Consider the following 23,927-nt stretch of genomic DNA (forward strand, 5'->3'; position numbering starts at 1 on the left):
CCTTTTGCTCCCTCAGCATCAGCTTACCATCAGACTAACCCCCCACCCCCACCCCTAACTCCACCACCTGACACCACGGAGCCCATTACCACCACAAAAGAATGCCCCCACCCCACATCACCCCCTTCAGCGATCCTGTTACCGTGCCTACACAGTTCCCATATATTTCACCCATAAATCATATGTGCTGGTCTCCATCAAGACTCTGCTCCTTCTGACATTTTCCACTTTCTCCTGTGATATGTATGATCCTGTTATTGTAAGCTGTGAGCGGCAACAAACAAACAAATAACAGCTTTACTGTTTTAAAATATAATAAAATAATAATATTAACCAATTGACACCTTTAAAACCTTACTGTGTTACTCTTTAAGCTTTGTTTGTCCACTGCAGACTTCTGCGTTGGAGATAATTTCTTAGAAATGATGGCAGGTTTCCTACAGTAGGGAAATGGGATACCACTGCAGGAAAACATGTTATATTCATAATTCTTGTACATCAACTGAAATAAATAGTGCCGCTGCTGTTTTTACACTCAGTAGCACTATTTAATGTGTTTATTTTTTGAAAATTGCGGGTAATTAACGTGATGCATGATGGAAGATCGACGAACCCATACAATTTCCAGCATTTTACATGCTGCTTGTGTGTTTAATTGTGCTCGTCAGTTACGAAAGGACTGTTCTTCAGTTCAGTTCATTTGCAGTAGTCCCATCATCAGCCAGCACATTTTTACACATTGTGACATGTGCAGCCACACTCTAGAGCCAGTCTGTTCTTTTCTGGCTTCACTATGACACATGTTTGTTTAGTTTTGTTTGTTTGTTTGTTTGTTTGTTTCATTCTGGTTCACACTTGCTCTGGTTTCTCCCACTTTTCCTTCTCCCTGCAGCCACTAGCTGATGCAATCACCCACACACAGACAGACAGTTGTGGCCAATAGAGGACATTAACTCACAGTGAACCTTTGCCAGTGTTGTTATGTGCATACTCAGAGTGTTACTCTATATTGTGTATTCTTATTCCTGGGCTCACTTTTTTATTGCTTCATCGTTTTAATAGTTTATTTGTGAGAGTGTATTGGTGTGTATCATTGTCACATCAGCTGTTTGTCTGCATACCGATCCCCAAATGTCATACCCCAGTGCTCCCATAGTATCATCAGTTGTACAAGACACACATTGACACCGTGTGGATGTTAACCTAACTGCGCGCACACACACACACACATACACACACACACTGGCATTCTGCTCATTCCTCTGCACTTTCTCAGGCTCTCTGTGTCCGACAGGTGGACCTCTGTCTTCTTTCTGTCTGTGGCTTCCTTTCTTTTCCTTTCTCTTTATAACTGTCACCAGTTGTCTCACTCTCTCACATGCTGTACACGACATGTGTGCGCCCACAAATGCAGAGAAATGACACCTACTGAAATCGTAGCCTAATGATTTAGGCAGAAATGGCAGTTGTCACTGCAGGGAAGGAAAGTGAACAAAACAGGTTGTCCTTATTTCGATGGTAATATATTTGAAGATAGAAAATGAAGTTCAAGCATCTATACTTGTATGTGTGTGTAAATAGTGTGCTATTTGGTTGTTTGATTGTCTTGAGCAGATTGGGCTCATAGTGAGATTTGCCGCTCTCTGGACATGCAATAGTGCCTGTGTCTTTTCTAGGAGTTTCTTCAAACTTTCAACTGGTCATAACTAAAGTTCTGACTTTTTTAAGGTCAACATGGAGATGCACCTCACTTATCTGATCTCACAAAAGTACAGTAGTTAAATCAAGTAATTTATTGTTTTTACAAGACCTGAGTCCATGTTATGTTTTTGTCCTCATATATAACTTTAGATTTCAAAGGTAATTCCTAGAGTTCCACAGTGAGGTGGAAGAGTTCATCCTGTGTATCTGTGAGATGGGGTGAGGAGCATGTGTTGAAATGTGTAATCAATACTATTCAGTACAGAAACTTTAGACTGACGTGACTGAGTCCTTCCCAGTTAAGGACGTAGATGTTTTCTCGGTACACAGAACAGTGGCGCAAGTGCCATGCTGTCTGAATAAATCAGAAACCTAACAGGTCAGAGCCCCAGTGATTATGTGAGAACACATGGTGTCTCATGTAAATTGGTTGTATTATATTACCATCATTTGCTACTGCGTAAGAGCAGGAACGGAATGGTAATCTGATGTTTCATTATTTACCAGGATCTGACTTTGTGATTCCTAGAAGTGAGTTTAAAAAAATAAATGTTTAAAAACGATTATTTCTGCTGGAAGGGGGAACGTTTTCTGGATTTAGTGATGTTCTGAGCCAGGTGAGTTTTACTGTATCTCCATCCATATTTTAGGAAGCTTCATTATCTTCCATCATTGTTTCAAAAATGTTGTTCATTGCAGACTGATTTATTATTCTATAACCTTGAGGAAAAAAATGCAGTTGTTGGTGCTAATTAATTAATTTGATTATTTTTAAAAACACAAACCTTTTCTCTTCTTAATAATGTATTATAATGTATTATTAAGTTCAGTATTGTTGTGTTGTTGTTTTTTTATCTTTAATATACTACTTGGATAGTCTGTGCAGCAACACCTAAACTGTATTAATTTTTGAGCGGTGTCTAGTTTCATGCGTGTGTGCTAGTCCAGTGTGGGCTCGGGCTGGTTGTGTTACATAAAGCATGTCTGTTCTGGTAACAGGGGGGAGAAATTCGGGGGCCATTGGGCCACTGCATCATAAATCTTCACCTTTTGTCAGCTGGAGAGCAAGTTGGTAAAGCTGCCCAGCCCCTCGCGCTGCTGTACCCCGAGGACAGTAACCTTATCCCCCCAGCTCTGCTCCATATGTCTGCACACTGACGTGTTACCATAATAATCATTGGGGGGCTGCCGGGTCTGCGGAGTGCTTGGCACGTTAATTATGCCCCCACCCCATGACACAGGGGGCATGGACACATGGTGGAGGAAGGATTGTGTGTCTGAGTGGGGCCGGTGCAGGGCTATCTGGGCACTGGGCATGGTTGTTGACACTGGGATATGGTTTGTGACTTCATGTGGGTGGTTTATAAATTCTACTAATCATAATGTAGGGCTTCCTTCAGGAGGACCTTGTGGACCTTTGGACTAAACCTTGATGCCACATTTACAGTACTTTTGTAATTTAAACAATGCTTCTAAAGGTGACTGTCAGAAGCTCTTGGTGATGGCCCAGTAGGTCCTATAGGGGTCATTGATCCCCCTCACATGTGCTGCACTACCACCGCTAACTTCCAGTACCTTCCATCTGCAGTCATATACAGTTCTTGCTAACTCATTGGTTCTCCTCCTCCATCTTGTCCACAGGGAATAAATGTATTATCCTAATTGATGGCTTGGCTGATGGTCTTGGTAGGCTGGTGGAGCCAAGTAGGGGCCAAGACCCATATTCTTTTAATGACAGTGAATTTTGTGTTGTCAAATGAATTGATCGTGGCTTCTTTCTCACTGTTCAGGCTCCTATCATCTTTCTATCTGTCTCCATCTTTCCCTCTCCTCTTCAGTTGTATCTTCAACACAGCTCCTTACCCAAACCTCACAGGCTTCAGGTCAGGGTCCAGGCGAATGAGAAAAGTCCCCCCCTCATCATCATGTTTTTTTTTTTTTTTTTTTCTAGCCTTTCCAACTTTCCATTTTAGTCATACTAGCCTAGACACCCGAACCCCCGCCAGGTCTATTCTGGTCTTATTGAGGTATTTGGTGCCACCCTACTTAATCCCCCACTGGTCTGTACTACTCTTAAACTCCAAGTTCCACCTTTTTAAACTCTACCTCCTTCCAGTCGCTTCTGCCTTTTGCCTCCTTTTTGTCTCCTATTGGAAAATTAGACTTTCTCTATTCTGTCAGTCAGGATATTTTGGTGGATTTGGCCATGATGATGCTTGGGGGGATGCTGCTCTAGATGTAGCAGAGATGTCTTCATGCTGTCCAGGTGCATTTCTTTGGATAAAAAGGGACAACCTCACACATCCATTTGTCATTCCCAAAAACAAGGTCTTGCTCCAAAAGAAATATTTGTTCATGCAAGACCGAGTGTTCCTGTCCCTCCTGCAGGGAGTTATTTGTGTTTTGTTATTTAATAATGGATGAGTGTTTGTCAGCTAGCATGCTCCCATAAAAGGGCTTTAAGATAACTGCTAATTCTACCAGGGCTTTATTGATTAGCTGGGCAGGGTGCAGATTGTTTTATAGCCTGAGAAGAACGCTGAATTTCCCCCCGCTACCTTTTGTCTACTCCTTCACCCTTTTTTTTCCTTCAAGGGTCTCTGTTTTTCATTCACTCACCACATCTTCACTTAAATAATTAATGCTTAAACTATTTAATTAGTGAGATTTACCCTGAATGGACACAGAGTAATTGAGTCCTCAACTCTGTGTGTGGTTGGGGGAAGTGTGTTTGTGTCTGTGCATCTGTGTTTGTAGCTGTCAACTGTGATCACAGCATTAAGTGGCTCACTTCCTCCTGCGTGCTGTTTAAACAGCTCATGTGATTCTCGGTGGCACGGTGGCTTTGATAAGCCTCTCACTGAGTTGGCATTTGAGGTAGCAGAGGTGCTTGTCACACCTGTCCACAGGTGTGACAAGGCTGGAAGCCGTACAGCTTTCAAGCCAGCAGGACAGAGAGGCAGTGACGAGTAGGTGTAGGATTTGTGATATTTGTTCATTTAACCAAAGTCATGGAAAAGTGTTGAGTCTCAAATATGACACCACAGACAGTGGTTCACTGAAAACAAGTTGTCAGAAAAGGTTGCTGTCATGATTTCGGTTTCACAGAAGCTTGACGTGAAAACCCAGAAATGAGGGCCAGAGCTATTTATACTCACCTGTGAGTAGGTCGGGGTGTACAGCCAGATTCAGATCTCCCACCTACTCCAGCCCACACACACACTTAGTCTTGTTTACGTGCGCGTGCGTGCGTGCATGTCCGTGTGTGTGTGTGTCCGTGTGTGTGTGTGTGTGTGTGTGTGTGTGTGTGTGTGTGTGTGTGTGTGTGTGTGTGTGTGTGTGTGTGTGTGTGTGTGTGTGCGTGTGCGTGTGCGCACGCGCGCACATGGGCTCTTCTGTTGCTGCATCTCTTACATTGAGCCATAATTATGCATTTGTATTTTTGGAAAACTCAGTGACACATTAACTTTATTATTGTTGAGAAGAAGGGTGTAGTTTAAATGTGGACTTTACGCCAGCAGTTACACTGGTAAACTTCTGACTTTATTCATCTGCTGGTTTCAGCAATAATGTTTTAGTTTCACTGACATATGATGTAGACTTTAGTGCCTTGCTTACAACACAGGGGCTTTTATTTAATTAGAAAAGTAATATGAAATCTCATCTCTCAGCTAATCTCAATTGGTTATTGGCTTTTTCATCACTACAGATCACATAGGTTAACTAATATTGACAACCGTGCTTTTTATTAGAAGGTTCACATTACTTTACCCCAGTATGTAACATGGTCAGTGGATGAAGTTCACATTCATAAACAATTTCACTTGGTTTACAGAATTATGTATTGCACGTGTATAATAACTAATATGTGTAGACCATTGATGGCTGAGCAGAGTGTATGCAGGAGAGAGGGTGTTGAGAGGGTTTTGATTATCATGATATTCCATTAAGGTACAGAGACCTACAGGGAGGAACTGAAACAAGGAGTTTAATAGGTTTGAACCACATTTTGCACCATGATAATGATTCACTAGATGAAGTCTACAGTACTTTTCATGCTTCTTGAGTGGGTGAATCTTTTTGTCTACACCTTCAGCTCCAGGTTTAATCATAGTAGCAGCTGTGAGCAGGCTGACCTGAGTATGACGGATAGTCTTGAATGTAAACGTACAGGATTTCTGTCCTTATCATCCTTTTGTGTTATACCTGCTTTGCTCATGCATGCATTAACTTTGCTGGTAAATTTGTCTCTCTCCTGAAATTCTGACTCAGGTTCGTGCCTCGTCTTTGCAGCGTGTCGTACTTTTTTTGTGTGTCTGTGGGGGAGACCAGAGAGTGACTATGAGACAGAGTACAGTATTGATCTGGGGCAGTTCATTTTCTGCTGTCCCTGGCGAGTTGCTCTGGGGGAAATGGCTAGTTTGTCTCCTGTCATTGTAGCTTCACTGTGAAAGAGGGGTTTAAAAAAAGAGTTGGGGAACGAAAGCCACTTGTCAATAGAGATGAGCATCCCAACCACAGGAGTGTGTCAGGATCAGACTGTGCTTAAACTGTACGTACACAACAGACACATGTGTAACATGCACATACAGGTGCTGCATGTACGTGTGTGAGCATATTATTTTGTGGGCTCTTCTAAAGAAGGTGATATTGATCATTTGCCATTTACTGTCCCCTGCTCCCTTGTGAATTGCTCTGTGGGAAGTGGTTAATTTGTCTACTGTCCAGCTTAGTGGGGCTCCTGCTTGTGTGTGAGTGGTTAATTTGTGTCCTGTCTTTTGGGGGCTTAGTTGTTAAATACCCCACTTTGTCTCAGTGGAGACACACACTGATATCATTGATTATCCTGTTTGATGACGGTAATCCTGGACTGACTACAAATAACCACCATTAACAATTTCACTTCTGATGGAAATCTGGAAAATTAAAATAAGCCTAAGTGAGTAGAAGCATAAAAGACAAACAAAACAAGTTTGTTTAGTTTTGATCACCTATAAACTGTCACATCATACATATTCTTGAAAATATCAAATAAAAAAGGTAATAAATAATTAAATGTGAATGCAACCTTTAATGAATAAACCTCTAACATGCTAAACAGTAGATGATGCAGACACTGTCGAGTCTCTTGTGTTTTATGTGTGGTCTATAATTAGGTCTGTCACATAATCCGACCGGTGGGTCAGGTCGCAGTGGAATGAAGAAGTCACCCACACATGTCACTTGTTTTGTACAGAAACGTTAGCTCACCTCTGGGGTCCTACTTCCACCCCCGCTCTGTGCCTGCATGGATGCATCCATGTGTGATGTTTTCTCCTTTATTCATTCAATGCATTCTTCCGTTTAAGGGGTTTGTACATAACAAAGACCCATTGGAAGATGCATTTGTTGAATTACCACGATGATGTGATTGTGTAACATCACAGCAGTAGTTTGTGGGCACACATGGTCTTCTGCTCTGCCTGAGCTTTTACTTGGACTTTCTGAAGTGACTGGTTAGACTGTTGTTACTCTAATTGCTGCTGAACTGGGATCCGTTAGTTTTTCTCTGATGTGCTGTGACTTTGAAGGACCTTTAAGCAAACATCCCTCCGTGTATGTGTTTGTGAGCCGGCCATGCCAGCGGTTCACCAGCGGTGTCGGTGCCGAACAGATGCCCACTCCTCCTGGTTGCGATCAGCATTTTAGCTGGATGCTGCCAGTTCTTCTTCAGCCCAGAGGGACCAATTAGAGCCTGGCAGCTGCATCCAGAATGCCACCACGGAATGAAGGGGCCATAGGTGGGTGAGGATGCTGTATAGGAGAAGGGCAGATAACTCTAAGGACATGTATGTAGACATGGAGCGTTATCACAGAAGGGTTCCACCGGTGAGATTAAAGGAAGGACAGTAAAGCAAGTAGAAAACATGCCAGTTGCCTGCAAGGAGATCAAGATGAAGTATCTGTGGGTACAGAGTGTTTGGTTGCGTGGTCCCCTGAAGGATAAGAAATAGCAGAGTGGAAGCCCTTTCGCCCCCTGCCTTTAACCACTTGACATATGGGTTGACAAGAGACTTGAGTGTCCCTCATCAATCAGTTGTTCCCCCTCCCCCGTCCTGAGTACAGCCCTCAAACCCTCACTTTTCACCCTGGCAGCCCCACCCATCCTCACCCTCACCCTCCGTTACTGAGCTGACCATGGCCAGAGGCCAGAGCGAACCATTAGACACAAGTTCTATAGTTATTTCAGCAGGCCCTCTTCATTACATACACTCAAAGGTCAAATATTGGTGTCATTGCCAAGGGTAATCTGTAAATCTATACTGTATATATTATTGGACACAGGCACAAGCCAGTCGCTCTCTCATCCTAATGCTGTCATTAAATGCTGTTTATACTGGGCACAGCTTTTCACTTAGTGGTTCTGTTGCATTCTCTGAAACACGCGTCATTCTCGCTCTTCCATTCCCAGGATGTTCTTGTGGGAGTTAATGTAGTTAATGTATCACACAAGACTGGGGGAAACCAAATTGGTCACTTTCTGAGATTTGATCAGTTTAAAAGGTCTTGAAAGTGAGACAAACTCTCAAATAAAGGTTAATTTGACAAAAGTTTACTTTCCTGACTTTGAAGTAAAAACTCCTTAGGACAGCTTTGTCCCCGGCCCCTGGACACTGCCTCTTTCTCACCCCCGTGCCTTGACCCCCCCCATCTTTTGACACTTTAACACATTCATGATGCTTCTGTGTCTCCCAGTGGGCTTGTACATCACCTCCATGTCTTTCAGTGGATGAAACAAAAGTTAGAGGCAAGTGTCCAACCGGCTGACCAGATCCATCATTTACTCGCCTGGAAGAATCAACAGCATGATGGATGCACTTCATGCTGGTATTTGCAACCAGAACCTCGGTCCTGGTTTAAATCCACACCACTCGTCCGTTGAGTGTGTGTGTGGTGACAGACATGAAGTATTACCGCATGTGTCCTAAACATGCTCGCTATCGTGAAACAAAGTCTGAATGATGCACTTCTTTCCCACTATTCTGTTATTCTAACACAAGTATGGGTGCAGCCAACACATGCAAAGGACAAATTATGTCAGCAGTAATAGTTTACAGGAGTATACGTTTGGCTTTTGGAGTACATTCCCCTACCGCTTAACTAAATCTGGGCCCTGCAGAATATTAGAAAGAAAAAAAGTTTTAATCCAGAGTTCTCAGAGTAAAATCTTTCCAAAATTCAGACGGTTGTAAAAAAATTCAAAGTGGATTGTTTGGGGCATAGGTTCACACGCTGTGTGAGCTTTATGGATGCACTCTCTTAACCTTCATGTGACCCTTAATGACATACACCTTATTCCCTGAGTGTTGGACTGTCTACTTACAGAGTACCTACATATGCCGCCCTCACAAACAGACTGACCTCTACTACGTGATCACGGTGGTCCCTAAGTAGACAAGGCCCCAGGCACTTCCTCGTGTCGGGGCTAATGGGACCTGCTGATTGACAGCTGGAGTCATCCCTTTGACCAAACGTGACACATGCATCTTCGAAGATGCGTGAAACGTTTGTGACGAATCACATCCCGACAGAGTAATGAACAGTGCTAAAGATTTTGTCGTCTCTTGGGGTTGGGGTCAGTGTCAAGGTTGAGTTCACAGGAAGGCTGTGTTTCTGTCCTGCATTATTTATGTTATTTGTGTTCTTTTATAGCTACAGGAACATATGTCTACTCTGGAAGATCACACGTACGGGAGATTATCATTTAATTATTCATCAATGATATTGTCAAGTTTCATGTTGCTCATTAACTTTGCAACTTTGATTATTTTAACATTTACATATGTCCATACTAGTGTCAAGTGCTGAATGATTTTTACATTTTGTTTGTGCAAAGGTTTGTGTCAAATATGTAATAACAGTAACTCTATGAAAACTATTATTATTAACATAGTATTTATAATATGTTTATATATTTTTCTTTTATATATATGTTTATTATTTTTCATTATGCAATCTGTAATTTATGAATTGATGCTATTTATTAGCATGACTCTTTTTTCACTATATCACCGTATAAACCATTTGCAGTGTACACAGTGCAGCATGTTCATAGTGACATCTGCTCGGTAGCATTCATAGCCTTAGCCTGAATGAAGGAATCCCTCCCTCTGCTCAGCCCTGAGGTTCCCTGGGTCAGCTGGTATAGGTTACAGCTGATGGCCCCACTGCGATGATGGACGAGGCCACAAGCCACTGCCCCCCCAGTCACCGGCACCACTCTCCCTTTCACAACACAGCCCTTCCCCCTGAACACTCCGCTCTGTGTTGACATCAGCAGGCTGGCCGACATTGTCTGCTGCCTGCACACAGCAGGGGCCTCCAGCGTCACTATGTGGCCCCACACGACCATCAGCCTGTCAGCGTATGTCAGCCCAGCTCTTCCTCCAAATGCACCCTAATGTGTGTTCCTCTGGAGGAGCAGGTTCATCCAACGGAAAAGCCTTTAAATACCAGCGTGTTTATACTCCAGCATCTGTCTCGCAAGTGTTAATTTAGTCATGACTGAATCTATGACTGAAGAGAAATTGATGAATGATAAGCTATCTGTCATCACACCTACAGTGACACCAGTTCTCTGAAGACGTACTGTTTATAGCCTTGAGAAACTGCCATGTGCAGTATTACTTAAGGCATAAAGTGGAATAAGTACACAAATACACAATCAGGCTTCATTTTAAAAATCACTTTGCAAACATTTAATGGCCTTGGAGTCATATTCCTCTCTCCCGTAGTTCATTTTTTTTAGTTTATTATCCCTAAACCCCAGGGTTGTTGGTTTGAATCCCCGTTTCTCTGATCCCCATGATGCCTTAAGTGTAGCATCCAGTCAGTAGGAATTTCTCTAAGAGAATGTATTTATCACACATTTGCTGCAAATTTCACTTAACTGACTGTGTTTCTGAGCAGAAAAAGTGTGTTTTAAAGATCAGAAACACACTCTGCCTTTGGGTAGTCTGTTAAAAAGTGACGTACGTGAAGTATGTGGAGTATAATTTTATCATACCCACTCAGGCCTTCAGCGGGTTATTAAATTGTACTAACTCCCTTGTTAAGTCTTATGTTAGCATGGCACTGCTGTCTGCTGGAAGAGTGTCACAGCAGTGGGAGTCAGAAGATGAGCCCCAGGGGACAAGAACATGAGATGTCAAGGGGAACAGGCTCTGTCAATAATAAGATTTATTATCCATCGTGCGTCCCGGCGAGGGGAACGCTGTGTGCTGGAATTGGCCGTCAGGTATCGAGAGGGAGGCCGCTGGGGGATCCCTAAGAGGATAGAGGAGGGAAGGTGTGGTGCCGTGGCCTGTCAGAGGGCTGAGGGGAGAGCGAGGGAGGAAGAATGGAAGTAGGACAGATCTGAAGCCTCGACCGTGCTGCTGCGAAGAGGCTCAGTCATCTCAGACATGTGACTCTAGTTTAATGCAACAGATCTGCTTATGTGATTCTACATGCGCCTCTTAAAGTTGATGACACAGGATATACGTTAGTGATTTGTCACACATTTTGAGTGGATTCCCACAGCTGGAGGATCACACGTTATGTTACAGAGTAGATAAATAAGCAACGATTTAAGTCGGTTTCTTTATTTGCTTTGAGCTCGACTGATTGTCGATCATTTTTATGCTCAACATAGAAAAGCACAGATCAATCTTCTTTGCTCATTTACCAGATCAAATATGTGTTTGTGATCAGAGCGAGGCAGATGAGTGCCGCACATCCCTACATGCACAGACCCCCCTTGTGTTGCAGTGGAGGCCCTGTACTAAGGCCCAAAGCACATTAATGTGGACCCATGACTAGAAGCCAGACGACTCGCAGGAGGAGCCATGAGTGACTGGAGTAGATTGTCTGTGGATTCTCAGCAGTGAGGCGCTGGGAGATGGATGATGCTCCTATGAGCCGCGTGCGTCTGCAAACAGTGTCCCCACAGTGCAGGGTGCCACTTCACCCCCCACGTTGTAAAGCAGGTCTCTGTCAAAGGTCTATTAGGGGAAGATTGAGACCCCAGGTGTATACGTGCGTGTAAGTGTGTGTGTGTTCACATGCTCATTGGTCATGGTGCTGTAGGGGAAGATTGAGACCCCATTGCTCCCAGAGCTACTCAACCAACACAACCTGCAGTGGTTTACAATCAGAGCACCACCGTCCATCCGTCCCTGCTGACACACACACAATGAGGGATATACACCAACCACAACCTCACTATAGATGTCATTAAACAGTAGCCAAGGTGGAACAGCTGTGTGACAGGGTTATGGACGTGGCGCTTGTCAGGATGTTGGGGACCAGAGTTTAGAGGCGCATTGCAGGTTACGCACTCAGGAGGTGCTGGAAGAGGTTGCAGGGTAGGAGTCATGGCAGCACTTTTGACAGGCTCTATTTGTCATCTGCTAGGACACCCAAATAGCCCTGACTGCAATACAGACAGGATGTGGACACACACCTGATTCGCTGGCAGAAATGCCTAAAGAACATTTCACTATATTAATGGCAGTATTTCTCTTTTCATTGACATCGATCACAGCATCTCACATGAATAATCAAAATTAGATTGAGTTTATTAAATGCTCAAGTTATCTCTAAGCAAACCTAAATACAGAAACATTACAACAGGAAATGAGCCAAAAAAGGCCAACAGTCAGAAGAGTGGATGGGTGTAAACTGGTCGGCAGTTTATTAGACAGATTATCTAAACCACTCTACTTAGATCGAAAGCGAGCACAAGACGTACGGGGAAGATGGAGATTCAGCTGTGATGGATGTCAGCAATTGAATTTGTTTTGAGCCCATTGGACCTTGCTGGAGCAGTGTCCCAAAGCTCTGTAATAATATTAATAACGATTAAATACAAAGTAATTACATGGCACAGATTTTTGGGCAACTTCCTTTCTTTATTGTTTGGACTAGTCAGTTTTTTTCTTGCTATTTTTTAAATATTGAAGAGAATCGGTCAGACTTTTTGAGTCATTGCTCAGATTATAGGGGACGTTCTGTCAACGTGGCATCAATAATGAGCAGTTTATACTTTCAGGTGAGGAAGTAGTGAAATCATAGTATAATATATTTAGCCATGCCTCTGTAGACCTTGTTTTCATGCACACATCTTCGGCACCGTTTCCCTCCCAGCCTCCAGTGATTCGCTCAACAGTAAATGATCGTCTGAGATGACTTCTCCGGCTGATCCAGAGCTGCGTCCTGGCTGACAAATGAAACCAGCATTTCAGGGGGAGGAAAACGGGGGGGATGTACTGAAGTAGAAATCGAATCATTTTATTATTTGTCAGTGTAGCTCTCGTGATCACTGTTTCTTATTACAGCAGTTCTCAATCCTGTCCCTTAAGGACCCGGCTGCTTGTTCTGGTGCTGTACCTCCCACCACCACTGATTACCTGGATCAGGTGTGACACCTAGAAGGTGCCGTCTCAGGGTGCGGTTGGTGAAGTCAGTTGGTTTGGGTTGAGCTTCCACACTTGCATGTAGGTAATGATTAGTGGGCAGTGCATGGGTAGTGGGGGAGAGCAGCAGGGCAGGGGTCCCTGAGGACCCTGAATGAACCCTGTCCTATTGGATGCTAATTAAGATGGCACCACCAGGGCTTGTGAAAGAGGTGATGGCAAATGAGCTTTTGCTGGGAGCTTGGACTCATTTGTTATGGCGCTTTCATCCCCCTTCACTCTGTCTTTTCTGTTCTCATTAGGGAGACAGAGTGCTGTCACTGACCACCGCAGTGACTGATGGGGGGGGGGTTAATAACATAAGGAATATGCTGAGAAGTTGTTTCATGCTGCGTTAAAGGAGTGTAAATTACAGATATGTGGAGACCTTTGGACCCTGCTCTATAGAAATACAAGTCTTTACCCCAAACTTTAGGCTTCCAACTGGATGTTCAGCGATTACCTGCAAGTAGACAGACCTTTAGAAATGAGTCAAACCTTTGTACACAAGATATTTAGGCTTTTTAAACTGGCTCAGTAGACACAGTCTGTAGTTATGGCACCTCTTTGACCTCAACACAGATTCCTGGCTGCTGAAGCACAGTCTTTGATGTTGGTAAATTGATGTGAACAGGAGCGGAGATGATCCGCAATGCAAATTCTGTTTTTCTGCAAGTACATCAGCCAAGCCAGGCCATCATAAAACACCATGATGGATACGCAGGCAAATAAATAAATAAATAAACCCTCTGTAGTCTTTTTTTCTATTCCGATCTCAACGTTCTTACGCCTCTTCTCTGATGGATCTGTAAAATGATATAACGAATGAGACTTAAAGTGAGAAGGAGGGAGGGAGGCCGGGCAGGAGGGATGAAGGCAGCGAGGAAAGAGACAGAGGATATGATTTATTAGGCTCATAAAAATTCTGCCTTTGTTATTCCCTCTCATTTTTATATGTGAAGCTTATTAAAGAGCACACCTGCCAGAGTCCTCTGACAAACTTGTGTGTGTGTGCGTGTGTGTGCGTGCATGTGTGTGTGCGTAGTTTTCTACTTTTGTAATGCTGTGTAATGGCCATTTGTTTACACACCGTGATGCTCTGCTTCGTTACATGATCAGGTTTTCCTACCAGCTTGTCAACCTTTCTGTCCTCAGCTCCCACCTCTGGCCATCGCAGCCCGGCCTCACAGCGGGTGTTCAGGACTCGTTACAAGATGGTGACCCGGCCAGGCTGCAGCGCGGCAAACGCCCTCCCCTACAGCCCTGCCTTCTCCTGGAGAGTCAAGAAGGTCCAGTCTGCCAGGTGAACCACGTTTAAGAGACGAGTGCACACACATCTCCTGCAGGGCCGGGCCTAATGTGTCTTAGTGGCTAATATGCTTCAGTGCAGAGCGGCACCGAGTCTTTTTATGTCATTGTCTTGTAGCATGAGTGGAAGAGGTTTTAAATTTATGGTGCTCATTTTTACACAGCAGATAACCCAGAGTATAAACCATTTACGCCCGTGTGCTCCTTACATTAATTTACACCAACAGGGAAAGATTCTCACCCAACAGGGATACAACATGAAGGAGGGGGTCCATTTCTTAATGTCATTACAGCCTCCCATCTGTTTCCTTCATTCCTCTAACTTTCATCTCGTTTGTCGCAGTGCTGGTCTCCGTCATTCACCACGATATAAAGCACTTCTGAGATTTCATTTTACCTAATTTAATACAACAGTAGACACTAAACTAACTATTTACATTTCTGGTTAGGGTTTCTGAAATATTGTTGATTATTGTTGTTGCTTGTTAATTCTTCCACATAATTTAAAATCAATAAATCATTGTTGAATGAGCAGCACATACTGACACTGACACTAAAGCTGAAAACAAGTTTTAGTTTGACACTTGGCGTATTAATCTGAAATATAACAAAAGCAGCTTCATAATTCCCTCCACTTATGATAACATTTAATAGCCCCACTTGTTACAAATTTGTAATTTAGTTGAATTGTACCTTTCAGTCTCATTTTTGTTTCCATACCTGTGTTGTTGGTGTCAGGTGTTCATTCATGTGTGTAATCCAGATTTGGTAAGACAGAGCTGGACTGTGGCTGGACTCGGCCTCTGGTGACTTATTACTATTCATTTAGCTGCTGCAGTAAATATTGATTCATCAAGGGATTTTCAATTTGAGCCCCGTGACATCTTGTGAAATATCACCAAGTGTGTAGAAGTGAGGAAAGCGATAGGGAGGGAAGGGGGGGACAGGTCTGGTCCCCGGGGAGAGTACTTCAGCACCCTCACCCACTCATCCTCCCCGTTCTCATGCTTATCTGTGTTTAACTGCAAAGACCCTCCACTTTTATCAGTTTAAGGCCATTGAGTAGAGCATGAGCTCATAGACTCTGCTCTTAACTACAGAGTGCTGCGCTCCATCTCCGGCCTATCGGACCCACTGATCCCTCATATGTCCTCAGCCCTTATCTCCTGCTCATAGCTGTTCCTCTCACTCAGGGCCAGTGTTGTTTAGCCTCTATGGATCCAAAGGTCTTTAAATAAAGACTTGGAGTCTGGAAGGATCATTTTTTATGATGTAACAAGATCAAAACCGCAAAGGCTCTGGGCGGTGTTTTTATTATTCCGTCAGCTTCTATTTAGACAACATCAACTCTTTTGCACTGATGCAAAAAAGCACGTAATGCTTTAATCAATATGATGATGTTAATAAGAATATCGTCTTTATATATTACCTCACAAACTGCCAACCATTGCAGTATTACATTTAAAATATGGAAATTGATGCATAATACAATGAACTGTTGTCATGCTTCCACCGTTCTACTGCAGATCAGTGGACAGTTTTTACACATGTAAATGAAATCTACTGGCTGATTTATGAGTTTGGAGCTCAACACGAATAATTTGTTTAAAATAAAAGAATCTATGAGTTGGTAACATAATGTGAAGTCAATATAATAATATTTACCAATATTTAATTATAGAGGTCATGGATGCTACATACATTTATGGACTATAGTAGAAAGTGTGAAGAGACAAAAACAAGCCCACACTAAGCGACCCATGCAGCTAAAGCCCCTTCGTCTGCTGTGTGCAGCCTCCTCCTCCTACCCAGCATCCTCAGCTCTTACCTGTTTCAGCCGTAATGATTTAGTGCTTGGCAGCAGTTTGAAGGGGAGGTGAATCGTCCGTCGTATTTCAGCCACCGCCACCAGAAAATGGATATAATCTCAACATTAACTCCATTAATAGTAGCAGGAGTTGAATTAAGAAAGCTGTAAAGCATGCACGCTGGAGGATAAATTACAGCCCAACCCTCCCTCCATCTCTCCCACACCCTCCCTATTTTTCCTCCTTTCACTTTCCTCATTGGCGGCTCCACTCTGTGGCTGCGCTTTCTGTTTGTTTGCTTTACTCCTTCTATAATAACATTTTTGTCGAGTCTCTCTCTCTCTGTCCTCGACTCTGCTTGAATTTGTCGAACCCTCTTTTCACATCCTCTCACCCCAGTTTTTTATGTTGTTGCATTATTTGAAATCCCTCCCTATGGCCAGACACCCAATTCTAAATAACTGCTTTTTTTGACTGTAAACATCTACACACAGGAGCTCATCCGCACACACAGGCCGGGCGCTCATCTCCTTTAGTGCTTGAGTATCGATCAGTACAGGATGTAAGAGACAGAGCAATAAACCCAGGCAGTGCTCTCTCTTCTTCACTTCTCTCCTTATTTCCCTGCATTCAATCCCCCATTCAACCCGTTTTATACCCCAATTCATTCAGTTCATCGTTTTTCACATTAGTCGTTCATTCGTCACCTGCAGTCATGTGTTCTTGTGCAGGTCGGTTTTCTGCACACATACTGTACTCTGTTTTTACATTAAAGCCTCTTCTTCAACTTAGACGATGGCTGTGATGTGTAATGTCACTGCTTTGGTTTCCTTTAAGTGCCTGAACACAAGCAGCACTTCTCGCTGCTGGAATCCGCTGGACGACTGTGTTTTTGCTGTGCTCTGTTTCAAGGGTAACTGTTTCCCAATATGAGCTTACTAATGCTTGGGTTGCAGACAAATAGACAAGGGCAGCATTATTCTGAGCAGTCGCGCGACCCTCCAAATTCTTCCCTGTCACTAAAACAAAAGTCGGATCATTCATCAACGGCGCCGTTAGTGCTGAATCGCGCTCTCCTTTATCTGTGCGTTGCATGGTCAGTGGGGTCCGTGTGCACGCACCTGCTCACACACTGGCACATACGCATGCAGACTAGTCTCGGGGGGGGGGGTTTGTGTGCCCTTGTCTCCTCCTCTAGTTTTTCCCTCCAGATTGTGTTTTTCACTCTTGACTTCTGCTCTTTGTCTTTTTCATTGGGTGGAAACTTCAAATGTGGAAATCTGCTCTTCTATTTTATACTCTGTCAAACTGAAAATGCAAAAAAAGACACTTAAAGGTCACGTTTGGTGTCATTATCTCAAGGTTTAAAAACCAAAAGTATTTAATTAATCAAAAGTCTCTTTAACCAAACCTATAATTTGTCTATTTGTCTTTCTCCTGCTAAAAATAAAATAAAAATGAAACGTAATCATCTACTTGGCAGAGCAGCAACAAGCATTTAGTTAGTAAATGACCAAAGCCAAAGTGATGCACGTGGTGTGTTTTGCAGACACACGCTACACCGTGTTGGGACCTCTGCTGGTTTATTTCCTCCCCTGTTTGCCTCTTTTCCTCTTCACACACATTACATTATTGCATCACTAATTTGCACCGACGCAGGCCATTTGTGGCTTCAGGCCTGAGGGTAAAACACATTGGTCTGGTGATTAGAATGTGTGCATGCAAACAAAAGTACAACTAGCAGAGAAGTAAGGACTTCCAAAGGTAGATGCAGAAAGTTGCATTTAGGAAGCTGGACTTGCTTTAGGTTTCACCCCTTCATCATTTCAAGCTGACTGCTTGACGCACTGAACGTATCATCACCTTCTACAGTCTCACTGTCTTCAGCTCTGGTTGGTGGGTTTAGGACCTTTTCAGAACTGGGCACATTTCATTTGCATCTATCACAAATCTCTCCAAGGTTTGGACCCAAACAAATAAATCTAGTCTGAAAACAGACAGTGTTGCTCCCCCATTGTCTGCTTCAACTGCAGCCCTGTGTCAGGGTTAACTGCCACCCGTGTTAACTGTTCATGTCATATCCCCATTAACCTCCATTGTGGCTTCTCGGGCCGTCCAGGCCTTGTTTAAGCCTCCCTGGGTGGCAGTCATCGCTCCAACATTAGCCTCCATTACAGCTCCCCTGGCTGTAGTTGCCCTGTGTAGGGCAGCTACTGATCTTGTATCAGTGAAACGGAGTGTCTGTGCCTCTGAGTTATGGCATGCGGTCAGGTAGCCCATGTACATGAATGCAGCTGATATAACCTCCCTTTTTCTCCTATGTCTCGGCGAGCTGCAGAATGTTAAGCGTCCGTGTCAGTTGTTTTGTGCATGCCCTGCGTTTGGGGTAATCCTCTCTTTTCTCTGTAATGGGAGGCATGAACTCTCGCTCTAAACCCATTTCCAGCCCATCTGAAATACGGCAGCAAATTACCTCCAGCGCTACCCTGCACACCAGCCCCAATCCGCCCCAAATAGAAGTGACAGGACAGCGCAATTTATCGCCATAACCCCTGCACCGCTACACTACCGCCCAGCATCCCAGCACACATACAGGCACCGCACACACCCCAGTACACTGAGTGACTCCTGAATGGGGAGCCTGTGCGTAAAGGCCTGTGATGGTGTGGACTGTACATACTGTAGCAGGAGTGTGTGCGTGTGTGGTCTCTACGCTCCAGCGTAGGGGCCAACCTCGCTGCTCTGGCCCCCTGCCCTGCCTATTATCTCATTGATTTCCTCCTCTCCTCTTTTCAATTCTCTCCATTTCCACACTGCCGTCCCTTCCATTAGAGGAGCAATTTAACAGAGTGCTATGACATGGAAGGGAGGAGGGGAGACTAGAGGATGGGAAACATAAAGTGAGGAGTGGAGATATAGTGGAAGAGCTGGGGAGAAGACAAGCAGAGAGGGGTGGAAGCACATTAACATTCCAGCATGGCTGAAGTTTTTACACTTTAATCTTAACTATTTAAACTAATAGCAATTCTATAAAGTCTAAATTTCACTAAGGTGAATTGATCCTTCTGTTGTTTTATGATACCAAAGAAGGTGGCTGTAACCTATCGTCTCCCCTCACAGGAGTTTCCTGCAGAACCGTGGTCGGGCTCCTCCCGACAGGCCCCTGTCGTCCATGCAGCCCTGGAGAGGAAGCAGCATGTGCTGGATCCGTGGCTCTCTTTACCGGGTGTCGGCCAACAAGTTGTCTCGCACCGTGGCGTCCAACCACTGTAGGTGGAACTGCTTTACATTAGCGGATGTATTACTCATTTATAAAATTAATAAATCTGAAGATATGAATGTTAAACTCCCACTTATAATCTCCAGCCTTTGACACCTGGCACACGTCCAGTTTTCCTCTCCATTGTCACCTCTTTGTTATCTTGGCTCTTTGCTCTGTAACATCTAAAACTTTGCCTGCCCAGATCACAAGAAATGACTTGAATTTAATGGCATAAAATATGAAGTAGTAAAATTGAGGAACTTGCATAGTTTAGAATGAAAGATGAAGTTATTGTTATCTTATTCAGTCGTTACTTATCCAGCATAATGTGTGGTAGTTGTTAGTATTCACTGAGGCCGTGTACTGTGTCCACAGGCCAGTAGGTGTGTGCACCATGAAGTGATACAGGAGTGTTTATTCATGTTTGTGGCTGCAGCTCCGTCCACGTGCTTTCTAATAGACTCACAGGAGCTGGCTGGATTTGCCATCTGAAATAATAAAGTTGTCATCCGTCAGAGCATTGAGGGGAGGGTCTGGAAAACCGGACTGTGCAGATTAAAGCCCCAATGTGGCTCCAGCTCTTTTACTCTGCTGCAGCTACACCTGAAGGTGAAATTGAAGAGCGCCATTCTGTTTGGAGACGTGACTGGCGTCCCAACATTCACATTCCTGCATCTTCTAGGAGCATGCCTGAGGTGTCCTCAGCGCGAGATGGGATTTCACATCTTCTCCAAGCAAGCTTTACATTTGTTCTTGGTCTGGAGCCATTGGCCTGTAATTGTGTGTTGCTTAACTTGCACTAGAGTGCACTTGATAAGAGCGCTAAGAGCCAAAAAAGTTCCAAATTTAGAGGCCGGAATCAGATCAGCTGTCATCCACACCCAGATCACTTCCTTATGCTCGCCTCCACTCCTGCCTTGGCCTTTAACAACAGCACACACATCTTTCCAAGTGTTTGTGGGGTGTATCGGGTACATAGTGTTTGTTCTCAGATAGAGCTGGACGTCACATTGGGCTGTGGCACCTTTGCGTCAAACCACCACAGTATAAATAACCAGCGATATATCGGGTTGTTACTGCATCTTGATGCATAAACACAGAGACGGATCTGATTGCAGTAGTTAAAATCGTTTTTTATGTATTTATTTTAGTCCAGATGGACAAAGTGAAATCCCACCAAAAATGCTAAATGAATCCATCTCATAATTACAAAATAAATCAAGGAACGAACGTCCGCTGTCCAGTTTCACTGTGTACATTGTGCTGTATTGTGTGTGTGATTTTCCCTCTTATTACGTACAAATTATTTCATGATTTTGGACCTACTTCTGTTTTAGGCAGTTTTAGAAACTAGAAGGTTCCCACCACTGTTTTTAGGTTTATATACATTTTTCAGCAATTCAATCAAGTCAAATCTGAATTAGTGAAGTAGATGTTATGTCTCCACCATCCAAATGAACAAAGTGCTAATTGATTTTGTGATTTTAATTGCATGTTTGTTTCTCATTTGTCTTATTTTTAGGGAGGTCCTCCAGTGCCCAGGTCTCATCCTTGCCTCCTGCTTGGAATCGATACTCTACTAGTCGCCACTTGGCCAGGTAGGATGTTCACAGCACAGCTTTATTACTGAAATTGATTTATGTGGACAACCTAGTGGGGTGAACTTCAACTACAGCATTCAGATTATATTTGTTATTTCTTTCTGGATACCTGTGTTTGTTCCCTTTCTGGATCAAGCCGTGCAGTCCAGCGGAGTCTCGCCATCATCAGACATGCTCGTCAGAAGAAGCAGCAGAGGCAGTACTGCATGTACTACAACCGCTTCGGCAAGTGTAACCGTGGCAACAGCTGTCCCTACATACACGACCCAGACAAGGTGGCCGTCTGCACCAGGTGACTCCTCCCTCCGCTCTTATCAAGTATGTATGACTTGGCTTGTCTGCTGCTCTTTGTGGTCTCAGACTTGTTTCTGGGTTAATGTGCAGGTTCCTGCGCGGGACGTGCAAACAGGCCGATGGAACCTGCCCGTTCTCACATAAAGTGGCTAAAGAGAAGGTAACGGACATGTACACCATTACATAGACTGGATGCTGGACAGCATAGTGAGATATTAGCATGCTCATAATGGTCCATGTTTGTGTCGCTGGCTCCACTCCTGTTTCCATGACGTAGGGAGAAGTGAGAATGACCTGACAAACAGAATGCACTTCATTGAATTACAGACTTATTATAATTCCCGAGCTGACCTCATTTTACTCATGCTTATTTACACAAGTCTATACATGATGACATACATATACGCTTTAGATTCACCAACTGACACAACTGCATGCTGCATAGACAAAAGGCAGAGGTACAGTAGACGTCTCACACTGCCTGTCGGGGGAAAGTGAAGCTGCTCAAACCTCTAAAAGGGAAAAGGTTTTTTAAACAGGTGCCCTTCACACACGCTCACAACACACACTAAACGCTTTGCACCTGTGTTGGTTGTCACAGTGCTGCCTGTAAGTGCTGAGAGACCAGCTGTCTGTTTTGTAATGGCACCCCCCCCAGCACCCTTAAACCTTTGGCCCCTCCCTACACAGAATACAGCCACTCCTATTTCATGACCCCTTAAACAGGACTGTACAGAGGCATTAGAGAGAGGGGGGCTGGTGCTGGCGAGGTGTACGGGACCCCGCTCCCCTCTGAACCTGATCTGGGCACTAGTGTGTATCTTTGAGCCTCACTCCTGTGTCCTGCACCCCCGCCCTCCTGTTAAGCCATAAATACCTTGAAACCAGACTCTCCCAAGGCTACTCCCATGCCATTGCTACCCCCCCCCCCCCCCCCCCCCCCCCCCCCCCCCCCCCCCCCCCCCCCCCCCCCCCACCTCCACCACTACTAGTCAGTGTGCACATCCAAAGCACATAAACACATCATGAGAGCTGGACGAGCTGCAGCCTGGATAAATATTTCTGTAGCAGTTAATTAGGTAGAACTGATCCCAACGAGATGGAGTCTCCCTCAGCTCCCCCCACTGAAAGCCCTCAGTGGTATATTTAGACCGGCCTCCAGCAGGCCCACACCCCCCCATTTTAAACTGTAGATCTTTCTGCACATGCACACATACCCTCACACATTTCATCAAGACACACGTTCACTCTCACTCCACTGCTGTCAACTGCAATTAAGGTCATTTAGCTGCTCTGTCTGACAGATCGCTTGGCACATGGGACATGCCTGAACCGTACATGATGACGATATGGTCTAGGAAGCACATGTCTGTTTACGGATGTCTATAGTCTTATCACTCTGCTCTTCTCTCTCCTCTGCGAGGATTTATTCACACTATAAAACCAATTAACAATCCACAACTGAAGGAGATTATGGGACTAATGTGGCGCATTTACAGGATCTGTGTGAGTGAAGTTAGGAGACTTCAGCTCAAGTCAGACGAGAAATGGAACAAACACATCAATTATAAAAAGAGTTTGACCAACATGTGACGGCTGCATTTTAAAATAAGACATGCTTTGCTTGTTTTTAAGTTCTTACTGTCTAGCATGATTCCAGGACATGTGTCTTGAATTAAGAGCTTTCCCCCTCATCTGGGACATGTTTGGAGCTAGTACACCTAAATTCTGCTGTATTTTGACACAACTAAGGTTTTATTGCATTTTTCTCCTGCGTTAAGAATAAATGTTAAATTTTCTCATGGTGTGTTCACAGGTTTTTACAGTTTCTCACATTCAGGTGGTTTGTTTATTTCTGACTCTCCCTAGATGCCTGTCTGTTCCTATTTCCTGAAAGGAATCTGTAACAACAGCGACTGTCCTTACAGCCACGTCTACGTGTCCCGCAAAGCTGCAGTTTGTCAGGATTTTGTTAAAGGCTACTGTCCCGAGGGAGAGAAGGTACATTTTCCCCAAAAACGTCTGATTTTAATATGTTAGATTATGTATCACTGTAAAAATCCTCCATCCACCACTGCATATTTTGATCTTCATATTGGTTTGACATCACTAGACTCAAATCTTTGTCTGTGTACAGTATATTATTTTGTCTCAGTCATGCAGCTTCTTTGTTTCAATACGAATATTGTAAAATATGTATGTTAGACTGAGACTCAGGTAAACAAGCTGCCTCACACACATGTACACAGTGACACACAGGCAGGAGCAGCTGCAAGGGCTTGATGTCCATAATGGCATAGCTTCAGTCTCTGAGTGACACATTGAGAGCCTGATGGGTAACGGAGAGCCACCGTCACATGACCCCAGACACTCGAGTCCCCCCACACACCCTCACGCTGTCCCCACATCTGCCTCAGATGCACTCTGTGCTCTCTTCCTGTGTTTTACCTCTTTGTCTCACCCCCCCCCCCCCCCCCCC

At 44.1% G+C, this 23,927-nt stretch overlaps 1 protein-coding gene across 2 annotated transcripts in view; it reads left to right on the forward strand.

Moving 5' to 3' along the window:
- zc3h3 (zinc finger CCCH-type containing 3) overlaps positions 1–23,927 on the forward strand; it is a 33,662-nt gene that overhangs the window by 5,210 nt on the left and 4,525 nt on the right. For both annotated transcript variants that reach the window (XM_029147316.3, XM_029147315.3), the window contains exons 4-9: positions 14,331–14,478; positions 19,412–19,560; positions 21,076–21,151; positions 21,291–21,446; positions 21,539–21,608; positions 23,318–23,449. In XM_029147316.3, coding sequence (XP_029003149.1) covers positions 14,331–14,478; positions 19,412–19,560; positions 21,076–21,151; positions 21,291–21,446; positions 21,539–21,608; positions 23,318–23,449 — 731 coding nt within the window. The remainder of the gene's footprint in view (positions 1–14,330; positions 14,479–19,411; positions 19,561–21,075; positions 21,152–21,290; positions 21,447–21,538; positions 21,609–23,317; positions 23,450–23,927) is intronic.

Source organism: Betta splendens, chromosome 4 (assembly GCF_900634795.4).
Source record: "Betta splendens chromosome 4, fBetSpl5.4, whole genome shotgun sequence".
NCBI classification, from domain to species: Eukaryota; Metazoa; Chordata; class Actinopteri; order Anabantiformes; family Osphronemidae; genus Betta; species Betta splendens.